The sequence below is a fragment of the Rhinolophus sinicus genome, linkage group LG11, assembly GCF_036562045.2.
Source record: "Rhinolophus sinicus isolate RSC01 linkage group LG11, ASM3656204v1, whole genome shotgun sequence".
Classification (NCBI taxonomy): Eukaryota; Metazoa; Chordata; class Mammalia; order Chiroptera; family Rhinolophidae; genus Rhinolophus; species Rhinolophus sinicus.
The window spans coordinates 8,902,807-8,923,890 of record NC_133760.1 but is presented as its reverse complement, the minus strand read 5'-3'; the positions used below and the strand labels follow the sequence as shown (position 1 = coordinate 8,923,890).

The 21,084-nt window shown below is 57.5% G+C and overlaps 1 protein-coding gene across 2 annotated transcripts in view; it reads left to right on the top strand.

Annotated features, from left to right (window-relative positions):
• The window catches only part of PPP1R37 (protein phosphatase 1 regulatory subunit 37), a 41,151-nt gene that overhangs the window by 19,271 nt on the left and 796 nt on the right, over positions 1–21,084 (top strand). Inside the window, exons 1-12 of one of the 2 annotated variants that reach the window (XM_074314152.1) lie at positions 13,201–13,288; positions 14,326–14,423; positions 15,873–15,918; positions 16,137–16,237; positions 16,903–17,022; positions 17,290–17,440; positions 17,527–17,682; positions 18,719–18,831; positions 19,426–19,567; positions 19,666–19,832; positions 19,957–20,668; positions 20,983–21,073. In XM_074314152.1, coding sequence (XP_074170253.1) covers positions 13,216–13,288; positions 14,326–14,423; positions 15,873–15,918; positions 16,137–16,237; positions 16,903–17,022; positions 17,290–17,440; positions 17,527–17,682; positions 18,719–18,831; positions 19,426–19,567; positions 19,666–19,832; positions 19,957–20,668; positions 20,983–21,065 — 1,962 coding nt within the window. In that variant the 5' untranslated portion in view covers positions 13,201–13,215 and the 3' untranslated portion in view covers positions 21,066–21,073. Of the gene's footprint in view, positions 1–13,200; positions 13,289–14,325; positions 14,424–15,872; positions 15,919–16,136; positions 16,238–16,902; positions 17,023–17,289; positions 17,441–17,526; positions 17,683–18,718; positions 18,832–19,425; positions 19,568–19,665; positions 19,833–19,956; positions 20,669–20,982; positions 21,074–21,084 lie in introns of those variants that run through there. The other variant, XM_074314151.1, reaches the window with a different exon arrangement.

Below are 21,084 nucleotides of genomic sequence, written 5' to 3'. Positions count from 1 at the left end.
TCCCTCCCAGGAGGGGCGGGAGGAACACACTTCTCACCCAGGAAGCAGCAGGCCTAGGGAGGGGCACCAGCCCGAGAGGAGAGGCCAGCCATCGCAGCCTCTCCTGAGGGGGTCTCCCGTCCAGGGGGTCTCCCTTCCAGGGTGCAGTGTGGTTCACTCCCCTCCATTGGGAGGTTCTCTAGGGAGAAGGGAAGGGAGGCTTCAGTTCAAAGAGTGAGTCACCTCATTCATTCATTCATAGCCATTTACTAGGGACACTGCAGTGACGTCTCTAGACCCAGGGAGCCCTTGGTCTAGTACAGAGAATGAACAAGTAAACATACAGATTGGGGTTCGTGCTGTGAGGTGATAGGGACGTGGTGGAGAGTAATGGGTGTGTGTGTGTGCGTGCGTGCGCGTGTGTTTGTACACGCGTGTACGCACACACACCGCCTTAAAAGGGGTCAGGGAATGTTTCTTGGAGGTTACATTTGAGCTGAGACCGGAATGACAAGTTACGAAGAGCTAGGGCTTGTGTGTGAATAGCAGTCGCAGACCTGGAGGCAGGAACAAACACGGTGGGGGCCTGGGCAGGGGAGGGGCGGGAGGGTTATCTGGGAGGCTGCACAAGGAGGGTGAGGTGAGCCCCAGGGAGGGCCTGCCTCAGGGAGGCCTCGTCCATGGTGAGGAAGTTTCAGTGTTAGTGCAGGGACAGAGCCCCGCCCATTCCTCCCGGTGGCCACCAAAGCTTAGTCTCTCAACTAAGGGGCTGCGACCAAATGGGTTTTCCTTTCCTAGGGGATCTGCTCAGGGTCTTCCTGCTGTCCTCAGCAGGTTTCCTGTGTACAGCTGCCCTGGGCATGCGCTTCTGATGGTGCCATCTGGGGCCTCCTCAGCCCTCCTCTCCTGGGCAGGGACAGGCAGAAGGGCTGTCCAAGCAAAGGCCCAGGGGGGCTTGTAGACCCCGCAGGCTGGAGTAAGGCCTGGCAGACCCCTTCCTATCCACGGGAATTAGTTCTCGAGTGGCACCTAGCATTGGTGTGGCTCTGGGGTAGATTGTGCTTGGCATCGCCGTTGGTGACACCATGGCAGTCGATGGGCCACTCTTTTGGGGAAGGTGACATTACCTGACCCTGCGGTTTGCAGCCTGCGTGATCTGCATGCTCCCTCTGTCCTCCTAAGACACTGAAAGGCTGGGGGGCTGGAGGAAGTCTGAACGGTGGTGGTTCCTCGGGAAAAGTCACTCATAACCAGCGGCCCTTCATTTTTCCTGAAGAGTCACCTGCAGAGGTTTTTCAGCACAGGCTGCGCTGCTGGAAATCCTCACCTGGGCCGCTGCCCTCATTCTATGGCCAGGCCACCTGGCACCCCACTGCTCACCCCCAGAGCACCCTGTGGGAATGGGGTACACTGCTCTATGCCAGGTCCCTGGGGGAGCGCCCAGCCTGGGAGGGGAGAAAGGTCCCCCAGGGGTGATAACTGATGTAGGGAGGGCATCCGAGGGCGCTTCCTCCTATCAGCTGAGGAGCCATGGAGCTGACTCTGGAGGCCATAGCGGCCCAGCAGTGAAAGAGGACGGCACCTGGAGAGTGGTCACAACGCCATCTCTCTGGACTTCCTTCTCTTTGTATTAAGTGGGGGTCCAGTCATGTCCCTTTCCTGGGGCTGCTGTGAGGTTTCAGTGAGCTCGGGCACACGCAGGGGCTGCCTGGGTGATGGCTTCATAAATGTAAGTTGTCAGTGGGGTCCCGGCAGAATATGGAGACACTGCCGTCACCAGGCTTGCGCGGGGAGCCCCAGTTTCTGCCCCCCCCCCCCCGTGCCTCAGAATTCTCCCCTGACAACCCCCCTTTAGCAGTCCTGTCCCTCGGGATGTGGGCGTGAGACCTGTGTTCCGGTTCCTTCCTTTCTTCTGCTCAATTTTGCTGAGCACCTGCTGGGCCAGGCCCTCGGGAGCCCCCCAGGCTGGGCCTGGCTTTGTAATGAGGTTGTCGGGAAAGGCCAGCCTTGCTTCGTCTAACCCAGCCGACAGCGCCGGAGCGAGCCAGGTTTCCCTCCCAGCCCGAATGCGGCCTCTCGGCCCCTTGTCGGCCACCAGCTCTGAGCAGCTGCCTTTTTTTTTTTTTTTTTCCTTCCATTTAATTTGTTATTTTGGGCATTTTCAGACATACAGACAAGTTGGAGTGTAATGAACCTGATGAACCCACTTCCCAGCTTCAAAAATGATCAGTACGTGGCAATCTTTCTCCTCCATGCTGCCCCACCCCGTTATTTTGCAGCAAATCCTAGATGTCTAGCATTTCACCTACACATTTTTCTGAATTGCTTCTGAAACACACAGCCCCCACCAGCCGCCTTCTGTCCCCTGATGTCACCTCCTGCAGGCCTAGGACGAGACCACCAGGAAGGTGGCCAGGTTGGGGCTGTGCTCTCAGTGACCCTGCACGTGGTGAGTGGCCGTACGTAGTCCTGGCTCCCCACTGGAAGGAGGCCTGCACCCCAGGAGGTGGCTTTGGGCTGCCGGGGAGTCTGGGGAAGCCGCTGGGGGCTTCTGTCCGTGACTCCCACGCTGCTTTGCTTGCTCCATCTCTGGGCTAGTTTGCTTTTTAACAATGAGCGCAGGTTTCTATTTTCCCTCTTTATTTCATAAAAGGTGGCGCTCATACACACGCTCTTCTCCTTGCTTTTGCCACGTAATGTATCTTGGCTGCTGTTTTCTGTTGGCTCACGGAGAGCAAGCGTCCTCACTGTCTGTGGCTGTCGACAGCAGGGGAGCTGGGCTTACTGACTGCTGCCCATTGATGGGGAGTGGTGTCGGTTCCAGTTCTACCTTTGCAATAACGTTGCAATGAAGAACCTTATAGGTATATAATTTAGCACCTTCGCAAGTCTCTTAGGGTGGATCTCCAGGAATGGAGTGGATAGAGCCAACGGGATATGCATTTGTATGTGGGAACTTTGGTATGGCCAAATTGCCTTCGAAAGGGGTTGTACTGTTTAGCACATACACCCTCGGCTCAAGGCGCACTGTGTTCCCAGCCTCACGGGCAGCGTGTGCTGCTGTGCAGCCTGTGGGTGTTGGCCTGTCTGGTAGGTGACGGATAGGATGTGGGCGCACTTGCATGGAATTTGTATTTCTCTTATTCTAAAAACCACCTCGTGTTTGAGAATTCTGGACCCCAGTACTTTGATTTGGGAAAGGGACTTAAAGGGGCCCTCTCAGAGGGTTAGAAGGGGGAGTTCGATGGGCTCCCACAGTGAAGGGCCCCTTGCCACCCGAGGGTCCAGCCCCGTGGGGGAGAATCCAGGATGAGGGGAATGGCAAGTAGATGAGGATGAGATCTGCCTCTGCCTTCAGCTGGAAAAGTATCTCTGGGCAGGTGGCTTCTGGTTGTTGAGCCTCCCCTGGAATGGGGCTGATTTCTAAGGGCGGTGAGGAGGCACAGATGAGCTCAGGTCCATAAATCACTTCGTCTGGGAGTAGGTGCAAAATGATGGCTCCACAGAGCATCCGAGAGGCCCCCCAGCAGTGTGTGTTCCCTCCCCCCTCCTCCTGTGCTGCGTGAGGATTCTGGGGGTGGAGGGAGGCGTGGGAAGGAGCAGTGTTTGCAAATGGGGACCCTGGTAAAGAGATGGGGTCTGTGTACAGACCTGGAGTCAAAAACCTCACCTGGGCTGAGGGCCTTTCCTCCTCGGCCTTCATCTCTCACGTGTGAGGCATATGATCTTGGGCGCAGGCCCAGAAACGGAGCCCTGCAGCGTTCACAGCAGAGGAGCATGTGGGGAGGATGTCACCAGGCAGGTGGAGAACTGGCCCTGGGTTGGGCAGCCTAAGCTGGGGGGTTCCCTAAATACAGGAAGGAGGCTAGAGGCTGGGAGTACCTCCCGCACCCTGGAGAAACTGACCAGACAGACCCCCCCACACACACCCAGGGTTCTCCAGTCAAGGACCTGAGGGGCCTGGAGGTGGCCATGGACAGAGGTGAACCACTGGTGTGATGCCAGGTGCCCCGCGGTGGCCTTCTGTGGCTGCTCAGCAGGATTGGCTCGGAGAGCTGGGTTTGAGTACACTTGGCCTGCCCATGGGTCCCTTCCGATAAAGATACCATGTTTCCCCAAAAATAAGACCTAGTGGGACCATCAGCTCGAATGCTCTTTTGGAGCAAAAATTAATATAGGACCCGGTTTTATTTTACTATAATATAAGGCTGGGTCTTATATTAATTTTTGCTCCAAAAGATGCATTATTGCTGATGGTCGACTAGGTCTTATTTTCAGGGAAATGGGATACTCCCGTGTGAAGCCTGGTCTTAGGAGGCCAGCTGGATTGGTCCTTATATGGCTTCTGAGAGCCCCTCAGATCCAGCTTCTGTGCCTAAGGCATCCTGGGAAAAGGCTTGGAGGTGGGAATGAGGAAGATCCAGACCGGAGCAGCAGAAGACGCGTGGCTCTGCAGGGACAGAGACCACGCACAGTTTATCTGCAGAAGTGGTGGGGCCTCATGTGCACAGGAACCCCACAAAAGGCTTTGTGGGTGCTCTCTGCCTCCTCTGTATTTGAGGCCCCAGGAAGCTTCTTTGCGCGTCTGTCTCTTTCCTGTTCTGTCCCCCCCACGTCTGGGGAAGCCCAGGCCATGGAGGGGTGCATTGTGGGAGTGCAGGAAGGAACCAGCACCTGAGGAAGACGCATGGAAGGCATTTGCTCTGGGCTAAGTGAGTCCATCCGGGACCTCGGCATGTGCACGTCCTCAGGGCCTGAGTGCAGGGCACGCAGGAGAAAAGGAACCTGCCCTGAGTTCACCCACTGATTTGGGTGGAGTTGGGGGCTCTGATGCCTGTCCTTCAGACTCCAGAGACCCACTCTTCACCCACCCTCTGTTCACTCATTCTGTCAAATAATGTTTATTGAGCACCTACTGTGCACCCAGTATATACCCTTCTAGGGGAACTTCAGTGAACAGAAGCGCTAAAATCCCTTCCCTCATGGTAGTGTAAGAGCACAGACACATTGTAAAGCTTCATGCTAAGCTGGGAGAAGTGCCACACAGAATGAAGCAGGGTACAGGGATGGCCAGTGACAAAGGGGGCTGTGTTATATAGGGTGGTCAGGGAAGGCCAGGCCCAGAGGATGGGGCGGGCAGTGGGGATCTGAGGTGTAAGAGCGCTCTGAGCAGGACAGCCCGTGCAAAAGCCCTGAGGCTTTGTAAACAGACGAGGATTGTCACTGACACAGGGTGGGGACCTTGACTGTTGTGGCCCCTGAGCCAGGTCTGCCCTCAAATCTCCTGTATAAGAGCTTTGCCACCTTCATCTCTACGATGACACCCCCATCCCATGCTCAGTGCCCGAGGCCCTCAGTGGGCAGCCCTCCCCAGCAGCCTCTTTGCTGACGCCCCTCCGCTCGCACACCCTAACCCTTCCCAATTATGTGGTTTGCTGCCCCAAAGCATGGTACACTCTCCACTCCTGCTTTGTGCACGAAGTTCCCTCTGCCCAGCATGCCTTTCCCTCAGTCTTACTTTTCGACACCTTCTCTGAGTGGCTTTTCTAGACACTTGGCAGCACTCAGACCCCTCCCGCTGCCGGTCCTCCCTTCCCGCATGTTCCCTCCCCCCTCTTCCCTGCTGTTATGTGATGAGGCCTCTGTGTTTGCCTGCCTGACCACACGCAGGCCTCTGGGGCAGGGTTGGGGAGGGGAGATAGGTGGCTCCTTATCGGAGGACTTTGGGTTGGAGGAGAGGGCTGTCCCAGGGTGAGAGCACACCCGTACCCCCCACATGTGGCCCTTGTACCTGTGGTGGTCCTTTGGGGCCGGGTCTCAGCAGGTACCAGGCACCGTGGGGAAACCCCAGGGGGAAGCTCTGCTGAGGGGCTTCCAGGAAACCCAAAGAGAAAGATGGATCCCACTGGCGGTCTCCTGGTCCTTTATTAGAGAAGGCTGCATTTCTTGGCTCCTGGGCCCATCTGTCCAGCCTGAAGCCAAGGGCGTGACAGCCTCTTGGCACCAAAGTGGGTCGCAGACAGCCCTGGCCTTTCCCAGCTGTGTGACTTAGGAGACCAGTTAGCATCCTGAGAGGTTCCGCTCTGCGCAGTGGGTAGTGGGCTGGGTCTCTGCTCTGCAGGGTTATGAGGAGGGTTCAAGACTCAGTAACAAAGTGCCTGGCAGAATGTCTGGTGGAGAATGAGGGCGAAATCCAGAGCAGCTGTGTGCAGGCAGCACCCTGAATTTCAGGGCATGTTTCACAAAGTGAGTAGTTCTGACAAGGTCTGGGTGCTGTATCCCACACCTCCGTGGCGTCCTCAGTCAGTGGGAGCTTGAGCTGTCTCCATGGTCATCTCTACATTTGGAGCTGATGGGCCCCCTGGTCAGAACGTCCTGTCCACCTTCAAGGCCCAGTACAGCTGGCAGGTGTGAGCTTGGCCGTCTGTCACTCCTTCACCCTCCCTCGGTGCCTTCTCTGTGCCTGGTCCCATGCTGGGCAGTGTTGGGGACATAGTGTGGAGCATGACCCCGAGGCTGTCTTCCCAGGGCTCCCAGTACAGTGGGGAGACAAACTGGTCTTCAGACAGGGACAGCTCAGAATGGGCAGGGCTGCGATGGGGGAGCCCACAGGTGGGGGTCTGACCCAGCCGGGGATCAGGGAGGGCTTCCTGGAGGACGCCTGAGCTGAGTGACATGAGTATAGTCACAGTAAAGAGAGGAAGAGTGTGAAGTGTGATGAAGCACTGGGCCGCCGTTCTGGGAAAAGCGAGTTTGGGATGTGGCTAGAGCACAGTGCCGGCAGGGAGAGAAAGGTCCGGTTCACGAGTGTGGCTTCCAAGAGGCCTCTGAGACCTGCTGCCATGTCACAGCCTGTCTTAGCTCAGCCCAAAGTGTGCGTGTGCCCTCCGAGGGCTTCCATGTCGTCTGCGTGCCCTGGAGGGTAGGGGCCAGGTTGGAGCCATCCCTGTACCCCTCATGCCAGCACAGCTGGGTGTGCACTGGGCCTTGGGAGATGTTTATTAGGTGGTACCTGAGTTGGAATTCTTCTGGGTCAGAAGCCTAACGCAGGGTGGTTGAAACAAAAAGCGGGGGCATTTGTTGTCTTTTGGACCGGAGGAGTCCTGAATAGTTTGGCTTCGGGCCTGGCTGGCTCCAGGGTCTCAAACATCATCATCGAGAATGTCTCCCTTTACCTCTCAGTTGGCTTGGTTTTCGGAAGGCTGTCCCCCTGCTGGATGCCAGGATGGCCGCCAGCACCTCCCAAAATGGGAGGCCACCATAGCCACCTCGAGGGAAGGGAGCTCGTCTTTCCTGATACCGTGTTTCCCCGAAAATAAGACCTAGCTGGGCAATCGGCTCTAATGCGTCTTTTGGAGCAAAAAGCAACATAAGACCCAGTATTATATCGTGTATCATATGTCATATATCATATCACATTACATATTATATATTATACCCGGGACTTATATTAATCTTTGCTCCAAAAGACACCTTAGAGCTGATTGGCTAGATCGTATTTTTGTGGAAACACGGTAGTTCCAACATAGGCCCTGGGACAGGTGTGGCTGGTTCTACAGTCACTGTGAGGGGCTGTGGACAGGGGACCTGTCCAATCCTGGAACCTTTGGAGAAGACAGCAGGAGTGGACATAGTGTGAATGGTCCCACCCGGGATCCTGGGGTGGCATCATGAGGGCAGTGGGGGGCGCAGCACTGGTCTCCCCAAGGAGGGCTCAAGGGGAGGCAGGCCAGTCGGTGCTTCCACAGGCGTCACGGCCAAGGCAGCGCTCACTGTCGGGTGGGCGTGTACCTGACGTGAAGCAGGCCTGGGAGGCTGCTGCAGGTTTGCAGGCTCCGGCCTCCCGGCTTCCCTGTGCCTTGAACACTGGCCTGGGCCCACCTGGGCCAGCGTCCTCCCTGGAAGGTGTGAGTCCCAGCAACCTGGTTAGGGGACGATGGAAAGAGCCTGAGAGCCAGGTGCCCAGGTCCTGCGTGAGACGCTGCCCTGCATGGGCCAGGCCACCCACCTGCCACAGGACTTGGTTTCCTACCTGTCAGGCGGGGTGGTGGTGGTTGTGTCCCCTCAGTGGGGCAGGCACGGAGTGGTGGCACAACTGGAGCAAGCAGTGGGTGGGCAGCCAGGCCCGGGGAGGTCAAGGCTCCAGGCCCTGAGGTGGGGGGCAGGGGACTGGAACCCAGGCCCCTGACTCAGGCCACCCACGCTCTTGCACATGGAGCTGTGACCAGAGGTAATTGGGAGCAGAGCACAGACCTGGCTTTGCTGCGTCCTTGCCCCGCCTCCCTGCCCGGGCTGGGCAGTGTTGGAAAATACCACAGGGGGCATTTACTTTCTTGTTTTGAAATCAGATAAGTAATACTTGCCTCCATCCTCTCTGTCCATTTGGCCTCTGCCCTCTTGTCCACGTCAGCCTGTCCAGCGTTTCTCAGGCTTGAACCCAGACTCTCTCCCACCCTGTCCCACCCCTATCCTCATGGGTGCCACATCCTGTTGCTTTTGCCTCTAGAATCCTCTGGAATTGGAGCCTCCTGAGTGAGTTCGGGCCCTGGGAGTTCAGGCAGACCTGGGGGGGGAGGGGGACCGGGGAATTGATGTTTCCTAACTAGACGTGTGAAGTTTTGGAGTAGGTCATCGCTGCATGTACCTCAGCGTTCAAAAGGTATAAACAGGTATATGAAGAAAAGTCAGCTTGTCTCCCCTCCCCCCTTAGCTTCCCCAACAAAACCTTCTTAAAAGCAGCCACCCAGTTTCTCGCATGTCCTTCCAGAAGCGTCTGGGACAGAGCCTAACAAACTACAGCCTGAGCTGGTTGCCTGATTTTATAAATAAAGTTTTATTTGAACACGTCCATGCTCATTTGTTTACATACTGTCTGGCTGCTTTCCTTTTACAGCGGCAGACTTGAGCAGCTGTGAAAGGCTGTGTGCCCTGCAAAGCCTAAACTGTTTACTGTCTGGCCCGGTAAGAAAGGACGTGCCCTGCGGTGGGACTCCACAGCTCTGCGTGTGCGTGTAAACTCAAGTTAGACCTGGGTTTGAAGTCTTCTACCCCTTGTACAAACTGTGAGCCTGCCCTCTGAGAGAAGGGTAATAAAGGATGGTCCTTGGAATGGTTGGGGAGCTTTGTGGGGTACAGCTAGCAGGGGGCCCAGCGGCAGGGGATCGAGCAGGGGATGCCTGGGCCCTGGTGGCTTCGGGAACTGCTGTTTTCCACAACTCAGGCTCCCAGCCTGTTAGCCGTTCCCTGTCCTGCCTCAGGTTGTCGCCAGAGTGGAAGGGCACTTACAGGGAACACCACACTCGTCACCTCTTCTGTGCTGATCCCAACGGCCTCCCTTTTGGGGGGCACAGTGAGCTCCTCCTGGGTCTCCAGAGGACCCCCATTCCTGTACAGTACAATCTTCCCCAAACCTTGACTAGCTCCTGTCACTGCTCTACACCCAGCCCGGTGGCTCCTGTCTCGTGCAGAGACTGAAGTCCTCACCGCGGCCACCGTGTTCCCTCCTCACCGCCCACCTGCGCCTCCTGTGCGCTGGCCTTTTGGTGCCCTGGGTTGGGCCAGGCCTGCTGCCACCCCTCACACTACCCTCCCTCCCAGGGGTCGCGGCCACTGCTGTGTCTGGGGCTGTCTCATCCGTGTCCCCCACTAGCTGCTGAAGCGCCAGCGGTGAGAGCTGGCCCCCTTCCCTGTTGTCCCCACCCCACTGTTGCTTCCTGGTCTTCGACTCCCACTTGGATGGGTGACTGTCTCCCCCAGCTTCACGCTGGCCGGGGTGGCCTGGGGCATCGCCGCCCCCTGGTGTCCAGCTGTCCTTGCATCTCGTGGGTGCCTTTGCACCTGTCTGCAAAGAGAGAGACTTCTCTGCCTGTCACCTGATTCCTGGCATTGGGTTTCTGTCTGTCCCTTTGTGAGGAGGTGGGGGGAGGGGCCGTGTTTGCCCCACATGCTCTTCCTGGGAAACTGGTGCCAGCTGCTAGGGCAGCAGAGGCTCATCCCTGCAGGAGGCCCTGCCTGCCAGCTGCTGCGCAGCATGTTCCCCCCCCCCCCCAGCTCACACCTTCCTCTTGGCCCTGCCAGAGTCCAGGGGTCCCCACAGCCTGCCTGTGCCACTGGCCCCTTCCTCCTCCTCAAGGGACTGAGAGAATGAAGCTGTGTCCCAGTTTCAGAGCAAGACAGGTCTGGGTGTACGTTCCAGTCCTGCCGCTTCTGGCTCTGTGACCTTGGGCAGACAACTTGTCCTCTCTGAGCTTGCTCCCCCTTAATATAAAAGGGAGCTATAACTGTGCCAACCTCATAGGATCGTGGAGCTGGCTAAATGAAACTCTGCATGGAAAGTTCCAGCATTGTGCCTTCCATAGAGTTAAGTTCCCAGTACCTAGAAGTGGTGACCATCATCGTCACCTTTTTCTCCGGTTGTGTCTCCTGCTGAATCCGATCCAGCACTGTGCCGTTGGTGCCAGCTGCTTAGCGGGTGCCCTCACGTCTTTATCTCCTGAGACGCTGCAAGTGTCCGTTTCAGGGAGGGAAAGAAGTCACTGCGACTGGTTATCACAGCCTCACTAGGACAGCGATTGGAATGGGGTCTTACCTCTGCACAGCCCGTCCCCAGCTCGCACAGCAGCCTCCCCCCCTCACACACCACCGTCCACCTCCTCCGATCGCTGACCTCCTGCCTCTGCTGAAGTTGGACCTTCAGAGCCTGGGACTTGGGAGTTGAGTGAACACATTGGAGCCCTGACCTGGACATGCACGTTTGTCCACCGCACACACCCATGTGTCCTCCTGCCTCACCAAGCATTCTGTCCCTGCACAGGTGCTTTATGGGCCTGTCCTGGGTCCTTGTCTTCCAGTGGGGGTGGGGACACACGCCAGCGAGGACGCATTTGCTGAGCGCTCCCAAGTGTGTGCTCAGCTCCGGTCTGAGGGACAGACTCCGTTACCCTGGGTGAGTTAACTCATCCCTGTTTTAAGGAGAAGGCGATTGAGGCCCAGGGTTAAATCACTTTGCTCAGTCTCCGTTTAATGTGGGAGCCAGGATTCAACCGCAGACACTCTGGCTTAGAGTCTGTGTTCTTAACTACTTTCTGAGACCCCACATCCAGGAGAGGAACTGGAGAGGCCCTGTCTGAGGTCGCAGTGCGGGAGGGCGGCAGCGAGGGTTCAGGCCCCAGTCGCTTCGGGCCAGAGCTGTGTCATCCCCACTTTGCAGCACTGTCCTTCGCTGCCTGGCCGTGGGGCTCCCACCTGGGCCTTTCACCGCGGCCCCACGCCTCAGCCTTTGCACTGCTTGTGGTTCCCTTGCATTGTAGTCCCCAGACATCAGCCCTTCACAGTGTTTTCCTCTGATCACTTCATCACAGATGAACAGGGGTGTGTAGGAGCCAGCCGCCTGTGCTGCTCCCTACTCTGCTAGCTTGTGTCGTGCTTGGATGGCGCCTGGCGCAGCGCAGGTGCTATAGAAATGCTATATATTATTTCTCTGAACTGCTGTTCCCTTGCCATTATTTCTTAAATTAGTTCATTTTTTATTTGAATATATTTCATCTCCTTCCCAAAGAATAATATACGCAGAATGCTGTTTTTGACGTGGTAGTTCTTTTTTCCTTAATACATGAATGAAATACACATACGTATGCTAACTATAAGGTCATGCTCGAGCCACCCAACACCCATGTATTTTCACTGGTGATGTGGCAGGCTCACGATGTGCTCGTGATGCTGTTGGGGAAATTGAGGCAGGGCGGGGGTGTGCCCAGGCTGACAAGACTGACAGCCCCCACGCTTGTTCCTTTAGTGTCTTTCCCCAGTGCTGCTCCTACGTCAAGTGTGTTCGTCGCCATCAGACAAAAGTGATAAAATGCAATTCTCATTTAGTCATCAGAGGGCACCAAACCCCTTCTCTGAGCCTGTCTGCCCCTCCGACCCCTTTCCCCTCAGTTTCCCCTTCTGTAAATGGGTAGGCAGGTCCAACCTTCTGAGCTTTGGCTGTGACCTGTTTGAGGCTATGCCTTCATCCAAACCTGGTGGATAGTTGGATGGCAGGTTAGAGACCTGGGCCACGAGCTCACCAGGAGGATCTTTGTGGACTTTGGGAGTGAGACGGGGAGCTTGGCTCAGCCTGGGCAGTCAGGGAGGGCTTCCTGGAGGAAAGCACATCAAAGCTGACACCTCCACGACCGATGGCAGTTTGAGGGTTTACTTAGATGCCCCTTGTTCCCTGCAGACTAAGTTGTTGACAACTGCTAGTGGTGATCCTACGTTAGTACATGTGTTCAGTCCTGCTTCATCCCCATCTGACCGGACCAGGCCAATGCAGCCTGGGGCCTTGATGGAGTGAGTGTATCTAGAGGAGAGGTTTTCCTTTCCCGTTGGCCATCTGATTAAGCCTATGGACCCCCTCTTGGAGTGATGATTTTTAAAGGCAAAAAATAAAATAGAATTGCAGAGGGTGCCAGTTAAAATACAGTTAGCTAAATTTTTTTTTACTTGTAATCTAGTGTTTATGCTCTTCTTCATTGACATGAAATACCAGGAGATAGTGGCAGCTCTAACGACCACCATTTCAAAGTAGTGAACGTTCAAAAGCTGTAATCATGTTAGATGATGGGGAAACATCGGTCATATCTCTTGATGACAGAGTCGCAGGGCCTGCTAAACACTGTATTCTCTCTCTGTCTGTCTCTCTCTTTCTCTCTCTCTCATTAATAAGAAGGAAATGCTACATTTCATTTTAGTTTGGTTACTGAAAATAAAGAGGCAATGTTTCCCCACTGAGGTTCATGGACCCTGCTTAGCTGGACTCCCTGAAGCCGCTGCTCTAGTCCCAAGGGCTGCCTTCCAGCAAGGCCAGCTCCCATTCCCTCCCCCCCGCCCCAGAGCTGGGGGCCACCAAACACATGGGCACATGTCAGAGATAGGTTCGCAGGAGGACAGCTGTCATTGGGAAGGCTGCTCATGGCCTGCAGTTGTACCCGAGGAGGAAGTGAGGGGCGAGGGCCTGGCTGGACCTCTGGGGAGGCGGGGCTCTGTGGACTTCTTTCCTCAGCACATGGTTCCAGCCTCCCCACCCTCACCCAGCACAGTGGAGAGCAAGTTGCGGAGCACATGTTCGACTCTGTCCTGTACCAGCTGCCTGGCCCCAGGGAAGCAGCTTTCCTTCCCTGGACCTCAGTTTCCTCTCCTAGGAAACAGGGCGATGCTTGATGAGATCGGGGTGCACGACCTCTGGCCAGAGCAATGGCTGGAGGGAGAGTCTGCTCGGAGATGCTTACCCAAAAGCTCTGCAGCGCCGGGCCAGGATGGCAGCAGGGTAAGGGAAGGCCTTCTTCCCTGCCCCCCGCGCCCCTCCCCCCCGTGCCCACTCCATTCCCCTGACCCCAAAGCTTTGTGTCCCTCCCCTGCTCAGAGCCTCTCCGTCCTGCTTTTTTGGCTGACCCAGGGTAAAATCCAAGATCTGAGAGCCAAAAACTCAAAACAGTACAAATGTCTCATCACCTGGTGAATGGTACATCAGACAGTACTGGCAAGGAGCCCAGACTTAAAATCCTTATGCTCCATGAAGGAGTCCACAAAGGCTACGTAACTCTTTATCTCCGTTTTTATGAAATGTCCAGAAAAGACAAATCTGTGCAGGCAGAAAGGCCAGCCATATCTTTCCCCATGGAGGTGGGCCCTGGGCTGCCTAAAGCCTGGGCTGGGCAGCTGCTGAGTTTTAGTTGAGTTATGAAAATAAGCTGAGTAGCCATCAGGGAAGGTTTCACTAGTGAGTGTGCTTCAGGAGTAGGGACTCCGAGAGGCCACGTGGCATCGCAATGGAGAGCTGAGCTTGAAGTCTGGCTCTGGCACTTCCCAGCTGTGTGACCTTGGGCTAGATGCTTCACCTCTCTGAGCTCAGCTTCCTCATAGGGCTGAATACAGATTCATTCTCATCCAAAAAAATTTAAAAAATCAAACATCTGCTCTGGGCCTGGCCCTGGGCCGGACAGTGTTAGGTGGTGACCATGACAGCACCAGCACTGCTCTTGGGGGGCTCCTACTTTAGTGGGGGAAACAGCTGACAAGTAGAAAATTGTGTGATAGTAATTGTGTATTGTTTGTGTGAAGCTGCTGAAGGAGCTGTGGGGAACGGAGGGTGGGGTGACTTGGTTTCAGGGTGCCCAGGAACACCTCCCCAGGACAGCATTGGCAGTGAGGGGCCTCCATGGGAGGACAGAGCTCAGTGGGTTGTTGGAAGGGGCGTTTTGGAGGCTGAGTGGGGAAGGGGGTACCCACAGAGGCTGGAGGCGAGAGGGGTGAAAGGGGCCCAGAATATGGAGTGTCACAGGCTGGGGTCCTCTGTGTCCACAGCCCAGAATGTGACCGTGGACGAGGTCATCAGCGCCTACAAGCAGGCCTGCCAGAAGCTGAACTGCAGACAGATCCCCAAGCTCCTCAGGCAGCTCCAGGTATGCCAGGCAGGAGGAGAGGGAGGGGTAGAGAGGAGGGGGGGTCCCTGGAGTAAAGCTGCCCTCCACCCACCTCCCAGCAGCCTCTGGACCTCTGGTGTCTGCCCCAGCAGGAGAGGTCGAACGAAGCTCTCCCACTGCCCAGCCTGCTCACCTAGCCAGGGGCCCGTGTAAATGCATCTTGGAAAACCCTCTGTTCAGTTGTAAAAATAATCAGGCTCTTCACAGATACATAAACACTATAGAATTATATCAAGTAAGAATTTCAAGTATCCATCATTCCCCAAAAGAAATTCTGTTCCTCAGGGGAAAAGCCATGTATATGACATTTATTCTTAAAAGCCTGAATTATAAAAGCAATGTATATTCTCTAATTTTTTAAACATCACAATATACTACAGACATGAAAAGCAAAATCCACTTCTTCCCAAAGTCCCATTCCCCAGGAGTCCCCATGGGTGACAGCTAGGGCTTTTGTCCTCTGGCCTTTCCTGGGCATTTGCAAGAGGGCAGGTCACTATCTAGAGGTGCAGACAGAGGGTAGTCTATGTTTTTGTATGAATTAGGGTATTACTGTATCTGTGGCAGGCTCACCCCCCGCCATCTCCTGCAGCTGCCTCTCCTCTGGCCCACCAAGCCTGGCCATGTTGGTAAAACCCTGCCGCAGTGCCTTCCCTCTGGGTGGGACATTCCAAAATGTTTCTAGATTGCTTGTTTCTAGAGTTGGTGCTCCCTCAGACAACACTGCTGTGAGCAGTCATGCTTGCTGCCCATCTCCATGCACTTGGGTTAGGGGTTCTGTGGAAGATTCCAGAAGAGCTTGTTCAGGGAAAGATGGCCACTCAGTGTGGAAGACAAGAGTGTGGGCCCTGGAGCCTGGTTTAGACCAAGCCTGCCCCTTATTAGCAAGTGACCCTAGGCAAGGCTGGCCTTAGTCTCTTTGTCTGTAGTTTATGGGTTCGTCACAGCACCTACCCTAGGTTGAGGAGTGTGGAGCCCAGAGAACAGGAGCTGGTACCTGTGGGAGTGGGGCTTGGAAGACGTCTGTCTAGTGCCTTTACTCCTCTTTACTGCCTGGTACTCTGCCCTTCACCCCTAGGCTCTCTAGCCTGAACTGTCAGCATTCCCGGCCTCAGCACCTACCACACAGCCTTGGGATTGGCTGTTCCCTCTGCCTGGAACTCCCATCCTCAAGACTCCCGGGGCCTGCTCCCTCTCTCCGTTCAGCTGGGGCAGAGGGCCTGCACCCAGACCATTCTGGCCCCAGGTCCTGTGGGTGAGGAGCTGCCCCGCTCTCTCAGGCCCTGTGCCCCTCCCTGACCCCAGAACACTGCCTCACCTCAGAAATAGCAGAGCCAGGTTGGAGCCCCAGCTGCCCCACTGTCAGGGTCCAGCCTGGCCCCTGCAGGTGTCTTCCTGCCTTAACCGCCATCCACTCTGCTTTCCCAGGAGTTCACAGACCTCGGACACCGCCTCGACTGCCTGGACCTGAAAGGTGTGTGTCTGGACAGAGGCCTGGAGCCCTTGGGTAGTGGGTGGGGCCATGCCGCCCTGGACTGTGGGCCTGGGCCTGCCACAGAGGGGCTCAGCCAGGCGCTGGGGCTGGGGCTGAGAGAGCTGCGGGGGCAGGTGGCCCTTCCTCCCGCCCTTGGGCCGGAGCCCTCTTCTACCCAGCTACCCAGCACGCATGCACAGTGCTCCATCTCCTCCCAGGTGAAAAGCTCGACTACAGGGCCTGCGAGGCCCTGGAAGAGGTCTTCAAGAGGCTGCAGTTCAAGGTTGTGGATCTGGAGCAGACTAACCTGGATGAAGACGTGAGCGGCCCCTGCCACCATCCTCACCTGCTCCCTGAACTCCTGGCCCCCTAGAGGTTTGGGGCAGCGAGGGCACTGCAGGAGGAGGGCAAAGCTTTTTGAAGGACAGAATGGAGAGTTAGACAATATGAGCAGAGTGGATGGGGGGAGTACTGGGGCTCCAGGGTGGCACCCAGAGAAGGGGTCTTATAGACCCACCTCAAAAGCAGGACCTTTGTACGCAAAGGACAGACCTGGGGAGCCAGGCCTGAGGGGAGCCCTGTTGCCACCAGGAGTCTTTCCAGGACCCCCGTCCCCCAGGCATCACAGCACCTACAGGGGAGAATTTGAGAAACTTCTGGAAGCAGCTTCCCCCATTTATGCCTAGGTGTCCTCATCTCCCCAGACTTGGAGGCCACCAGGAAACCAGGGGTTTGAGCCCCAGGTCTAGAGGAAACAGGAGGGCCAGTGGGAGGGGTCCTAGAAACCCAGGCCCAAGCCCAGGGATGGCAGAGGCCTGGCTGGGTTCCACAGCACATCGGTCCTGGGGGTAAGAGAAAGCAGACTGGCTCCTGCAGGAAGTGGTTCCCGTGACCCGGAGGTGCCGGAGCAGCACCGGGACGTGGCCTGCCTGCTGGCCTTCGGGGCCTCGACCTGAGGCTGAGCCCCGGTGTCCCCGCCTGCAGGGTGCCTCCGCTCTCTTTGACATGATCGAGTACTACGAGTCGGCCACCCACCTCAACATCTCCTTTAACAAGCACATCGGCACGCGGGGCTGGCAGGCCGCCGCCCATATGATGCGCAAGGTGGGCACCCCCACCCCACCCCCCGCCTCTCCAGGGTGGAAGGAGCTCAGGCACAGACGGGTCCAGGCGCTTTGCCAGGGCACCCAGCCCAGCCTCGCTCACCCGCAGGAGCCCAGGCTGGACCTTCCACCTGGGGTTTCCACCAGCCTCAGTTTCCCTGGCTGTAAAACCAGGTGGCCCCGCTGCTCAGTGGGACTGGGGTGGGCGGTCCCTCAGGGCAGGGAAGGCTGGGGCCAGCCTGAGCCAGCCCCGCTCCTGCCCCCCCAGACCAGCTGCCTGCAGTACCTGGACGCCCGCAACACGCCCCTGCTGGACCACTCGGCGCCCTTCGTGGCCCGCGCCCTGCGCATCCGCAGCAGTCTGGCGGTGCTACACCTGGAGAATGCCAGCCTATCGGGACGGCCCCTCATGCTGCTCGGTGAGCCCCGGGCCTGGGAGGCCGGGCTGGGGCTCTGGGCCGGGTCCTTGGGGCAGGACAGTCACGTGCCCCCCCTCCCCCCCCAGCCACGGCCCTGAAGATGAACGTGAACCTGCGGGAGCTGTACTTAGCTGACAACAAGCTCAATGGCTTGCAGGACTCTGCCCAGCTGGGCAACCTGCTCAAATTCAACTGCTCCTTGCAGATCCTGGATCTCCGTAACAACCACGTGCTGGACTCAGGTGTGTGCAAGGCCCACCCACGCCTACTCCAGTCACCCAGCACCCACCATGCCCAGCCAGGTGCTCCATGGTGCTGGACACAGTTGGGGACACAGTGGTGGCCAAGACAATTCCAGCCATCCCCAGGCAGAGAACTCAGGCTGGGCAGGGCGGGGCTACAGGACCCCCAGTCTAGGGGTCAGGGAGGGCGCCCTGGAGGAATGGACAGCTTAGTGGAGACCTGCAGGATGAGGTGAAGTATTGAAAAGATAATTAAAATAATGACAGTCTGGGAAAAGTGCCCTGAAGAAAACAAGCTTGTTGGGATAAGGGACAATGGCAGGCTGTTTAAGGTGTAGGGAGGGGACCTCTAGGTGGCGATATGGAGGCCGAGAACGGAACCAGCCTGGGAAAAGAATGCCAGCAGAGGGCAGCAAGGCCCTGAGGTGGGAAAGAGCTGGGGGAAGAAGCCAAGGTGAGCCAGGGGGTGGATGGGAAGAGAAGAGGAAGTAGTTAGCAGGAGGAATTTGGTTTCTCCATGGGGGCGGGCAGCTGTGACCAGGTTCACTACTGAGCAGAGTTCCCTGGCCTCAGTGTGAAGAAGGGGGCTGTGGGAGGTAGAGTGGGATGGCGAGGCCAGCACCTTCCCCCAGGGCTGCCAGGCCCAGACACCATGTTTATTGAGCACCTATCTATGCCAGGGCTGTCGCCTCCGGCTCCCAGCTATGAGACCTCTGCCCTGGGGAAAGACAGAGCCAAGATAAATTAATAAAATATTAAGTCTGTCAGATGGTGAGATCTGCTCTAGAGAAAAATAAATGTGGGCTGCGCTGGATGGCTGAGGACTGTCTCTTGGGAGAGGGTAATACTCACCCAGAGATCGGAGGCAGGCAGAGATGAGTGTTCCCAGCCCAGGGGTCAGGGGAACAGCATGTGGGGCCCTGCCTATAGGGACCCTAGAAGTGCTGAGTGCTCATAGGGTGGCCGTTGCTCCCACTCGAGTCCCCTGGAGAAGTGCCTGGGCCACAGACGGGACTTGCCCACACACCTCCCACAGGTCTGGCTTACATCTGCGAGGGCCTCAAGGAGCAGAGGAAGGGGCTGGCGACCCTGGTGCTGTGGAACAACCAGCTCACACATACGGGCATGGCTTTCCTGGGCATGACGCTGGTGAGTCAGCCTGCGAGAGGGGAGGGGCCAGTCCTCACCTCACCTCCCCCACCCCAGCTCTCAGCTGTCACCTTCCACCCGTCCTGTCTCAGCCTGGCTCATCCTGCAGGTGTAGGAACCGTTTTGTCTCCTTTCAGCCCCATGTGGCCTTTCCTGCAGTTGCACCCCCTCTTTTCCCTGAGGAAAGTAGCCCTCCTTTCACTGTCTTTTTGCATCCAGCCCCATAGATAGCCTAGTACCGTGCTTTGCATGAGGTGAAAATGTTTTGCATAGAAAGTTAATATTTCTGGAAGCCTTCAGTAAGTCTTAAATCTTTTTATGATGCAGTATTTAAAGTAAGCCCACAGGGCACAAAGACTCAAACCCAGGCAGAGAATTCCCCATGGGCAGTCCTTTGGAGGCTGGTGGGGGCAGAGGACGGGTCTGGGTGTGGGGAGTGGACGGGGCAGCTGGCACTTGGGGAGACTTCTAAACACATGAGGAATTCGGTGGTAAGTAGGAGTGTGGCACCGCTGAGGAACGAGTACGTGGGTTTGCCTCTTTCCTGACTGGCCTTCTGGTCTTTTCCTCACTGTCACGCACCGCCCCCCACAGCCACACACGCAGAGCCTGGAAACGCTGAACCTGGGCCACAACCCCATTGGGAACGAGGGCGTCCGCAACCTCAAGAACGGCCTCATTGGCAACCGCAGTGTGCTCCGCCTCGGCCTGGCCTCCACCAAGCTCACATGCGAGGGTAGGACAAGGGGCTGGGCGGAGGGGCCTGGCAGGCCAGGGCGGCGGGCGGCCAGCTGGGCGTGGGCCCGTGGCCAGCCCCTGCGGTCCCCCTCCCAGGCGCGGTGGCAGTGGCGGAGTTCATCGCCGAGAGCCCCCGCCTCCTGAGACTGGACCTGCGGGAGAACGAGATCAAGACGGGCGGGCTCATGGCGCTGTCCTTGGCCCTCAAGGTGAACCACTCCCTGCTGCGCCTGGACCTCGACCGCGAGCCCAAGAAGGAGGCGGTGAGCGGGCTCCCCCTGCGGCCTCGCTGCGGGCAGGTGGGGGCGGGCCTGGCCCAGGGTGGCCGCAGGGCCTGCTCTAGGGACAGGCCACCCAGAGCCCTAGCCAGGCCCACTCCGCCCGCAGGTGAAGAGCTTCATTGAGACCCAGAAGGCGCTGCTCGCAGAGATCCAGAACGGCTGCAAGCGCAACTTCGTGCTGGCGCGAGAGCGGGAGGAGAAGGAGCAGCGGCTGCAGCTGTCGGCCTCCATGCCCGAGATCACGGTCACCGAGCCCCAGCCCGATGACGAGCCGGGGGATGAGCCCGCCACCGAGGCGCAGGAGAATGGGGCCCCGGGCCCTGGGCCTGGCCTGGACTCAGACTCAGACTCAGACTCCGAGGGGGAGGAGGGGGAAGGGGGTGGGGAGGAGCGGGCTGTGGCCCCCGGCCCTGCCCAGGTGCCCCCAACGGACTCCCTGGGCCCTGGGGACAGGAGCCCCCCAGGCAGCCCCTCCTGCCCCACTGAGCAGCGTATTTCCGTGTCCAGTCCGGGCTGGGGCCGCAAAGTATTTGTGGTGACTCGTGTGGAGAGCCCACCTGAGAGAGCAGAGCCCCCTGTGCCACCTGTCCCCAGCCCTCCCTCGCCCCCCGCTTTGTCCTCCCCACCCCCTTCATCTTCCCTACCGCCAGCTGAGGCTATCAGCACTTGGGACCCAGGGTCGTCTGAACCTCAGCCACAGCCACCTCAGTCAGGGCCATCACTGCCCAACGGCCTGAAGCCCGAGTTTGCCCTCGCACTGCCTCCAGAGCCGCCCCCGGGGCCCGAGGCCAAGGCGGGCAGCTGTGGCCTGGAACATGGTGAGAGGAGCTCTGGGGCAGGGTGACCCCTACCCATTAGTGGGCCTCAGTTTACCCCTTTAAAATGGCCCTTGAAGGGAGGGGCAGGAACAAGTGGGACTTGGTCCTCCATCCCCCCCTTGCTCCCCTTGGATCCTGGGAACTCTCCTGGGGGCCTGGGCACGTGAGGTTTGTTGGCTGGAGTCTGATGATCTCAGTGGTGCCCTCGCCTGTGCCACCCTGAGGGTGTGTCTTGGGTAGGGCTGATGGGGACAGGCTGTCATCCCCTCCCTGCCTGCCTGACTGGAGGCCACCTGCATGTTCTACCCACGCAGAAATGAGCTGCTCCAAGAACGAGAGGGAGCTCGAGGAGCTGCTTCTGGAAGCCAGTCAGGAATCTGGGCAGGAGACACTGTGACACTTTAGGTGAGACGAGT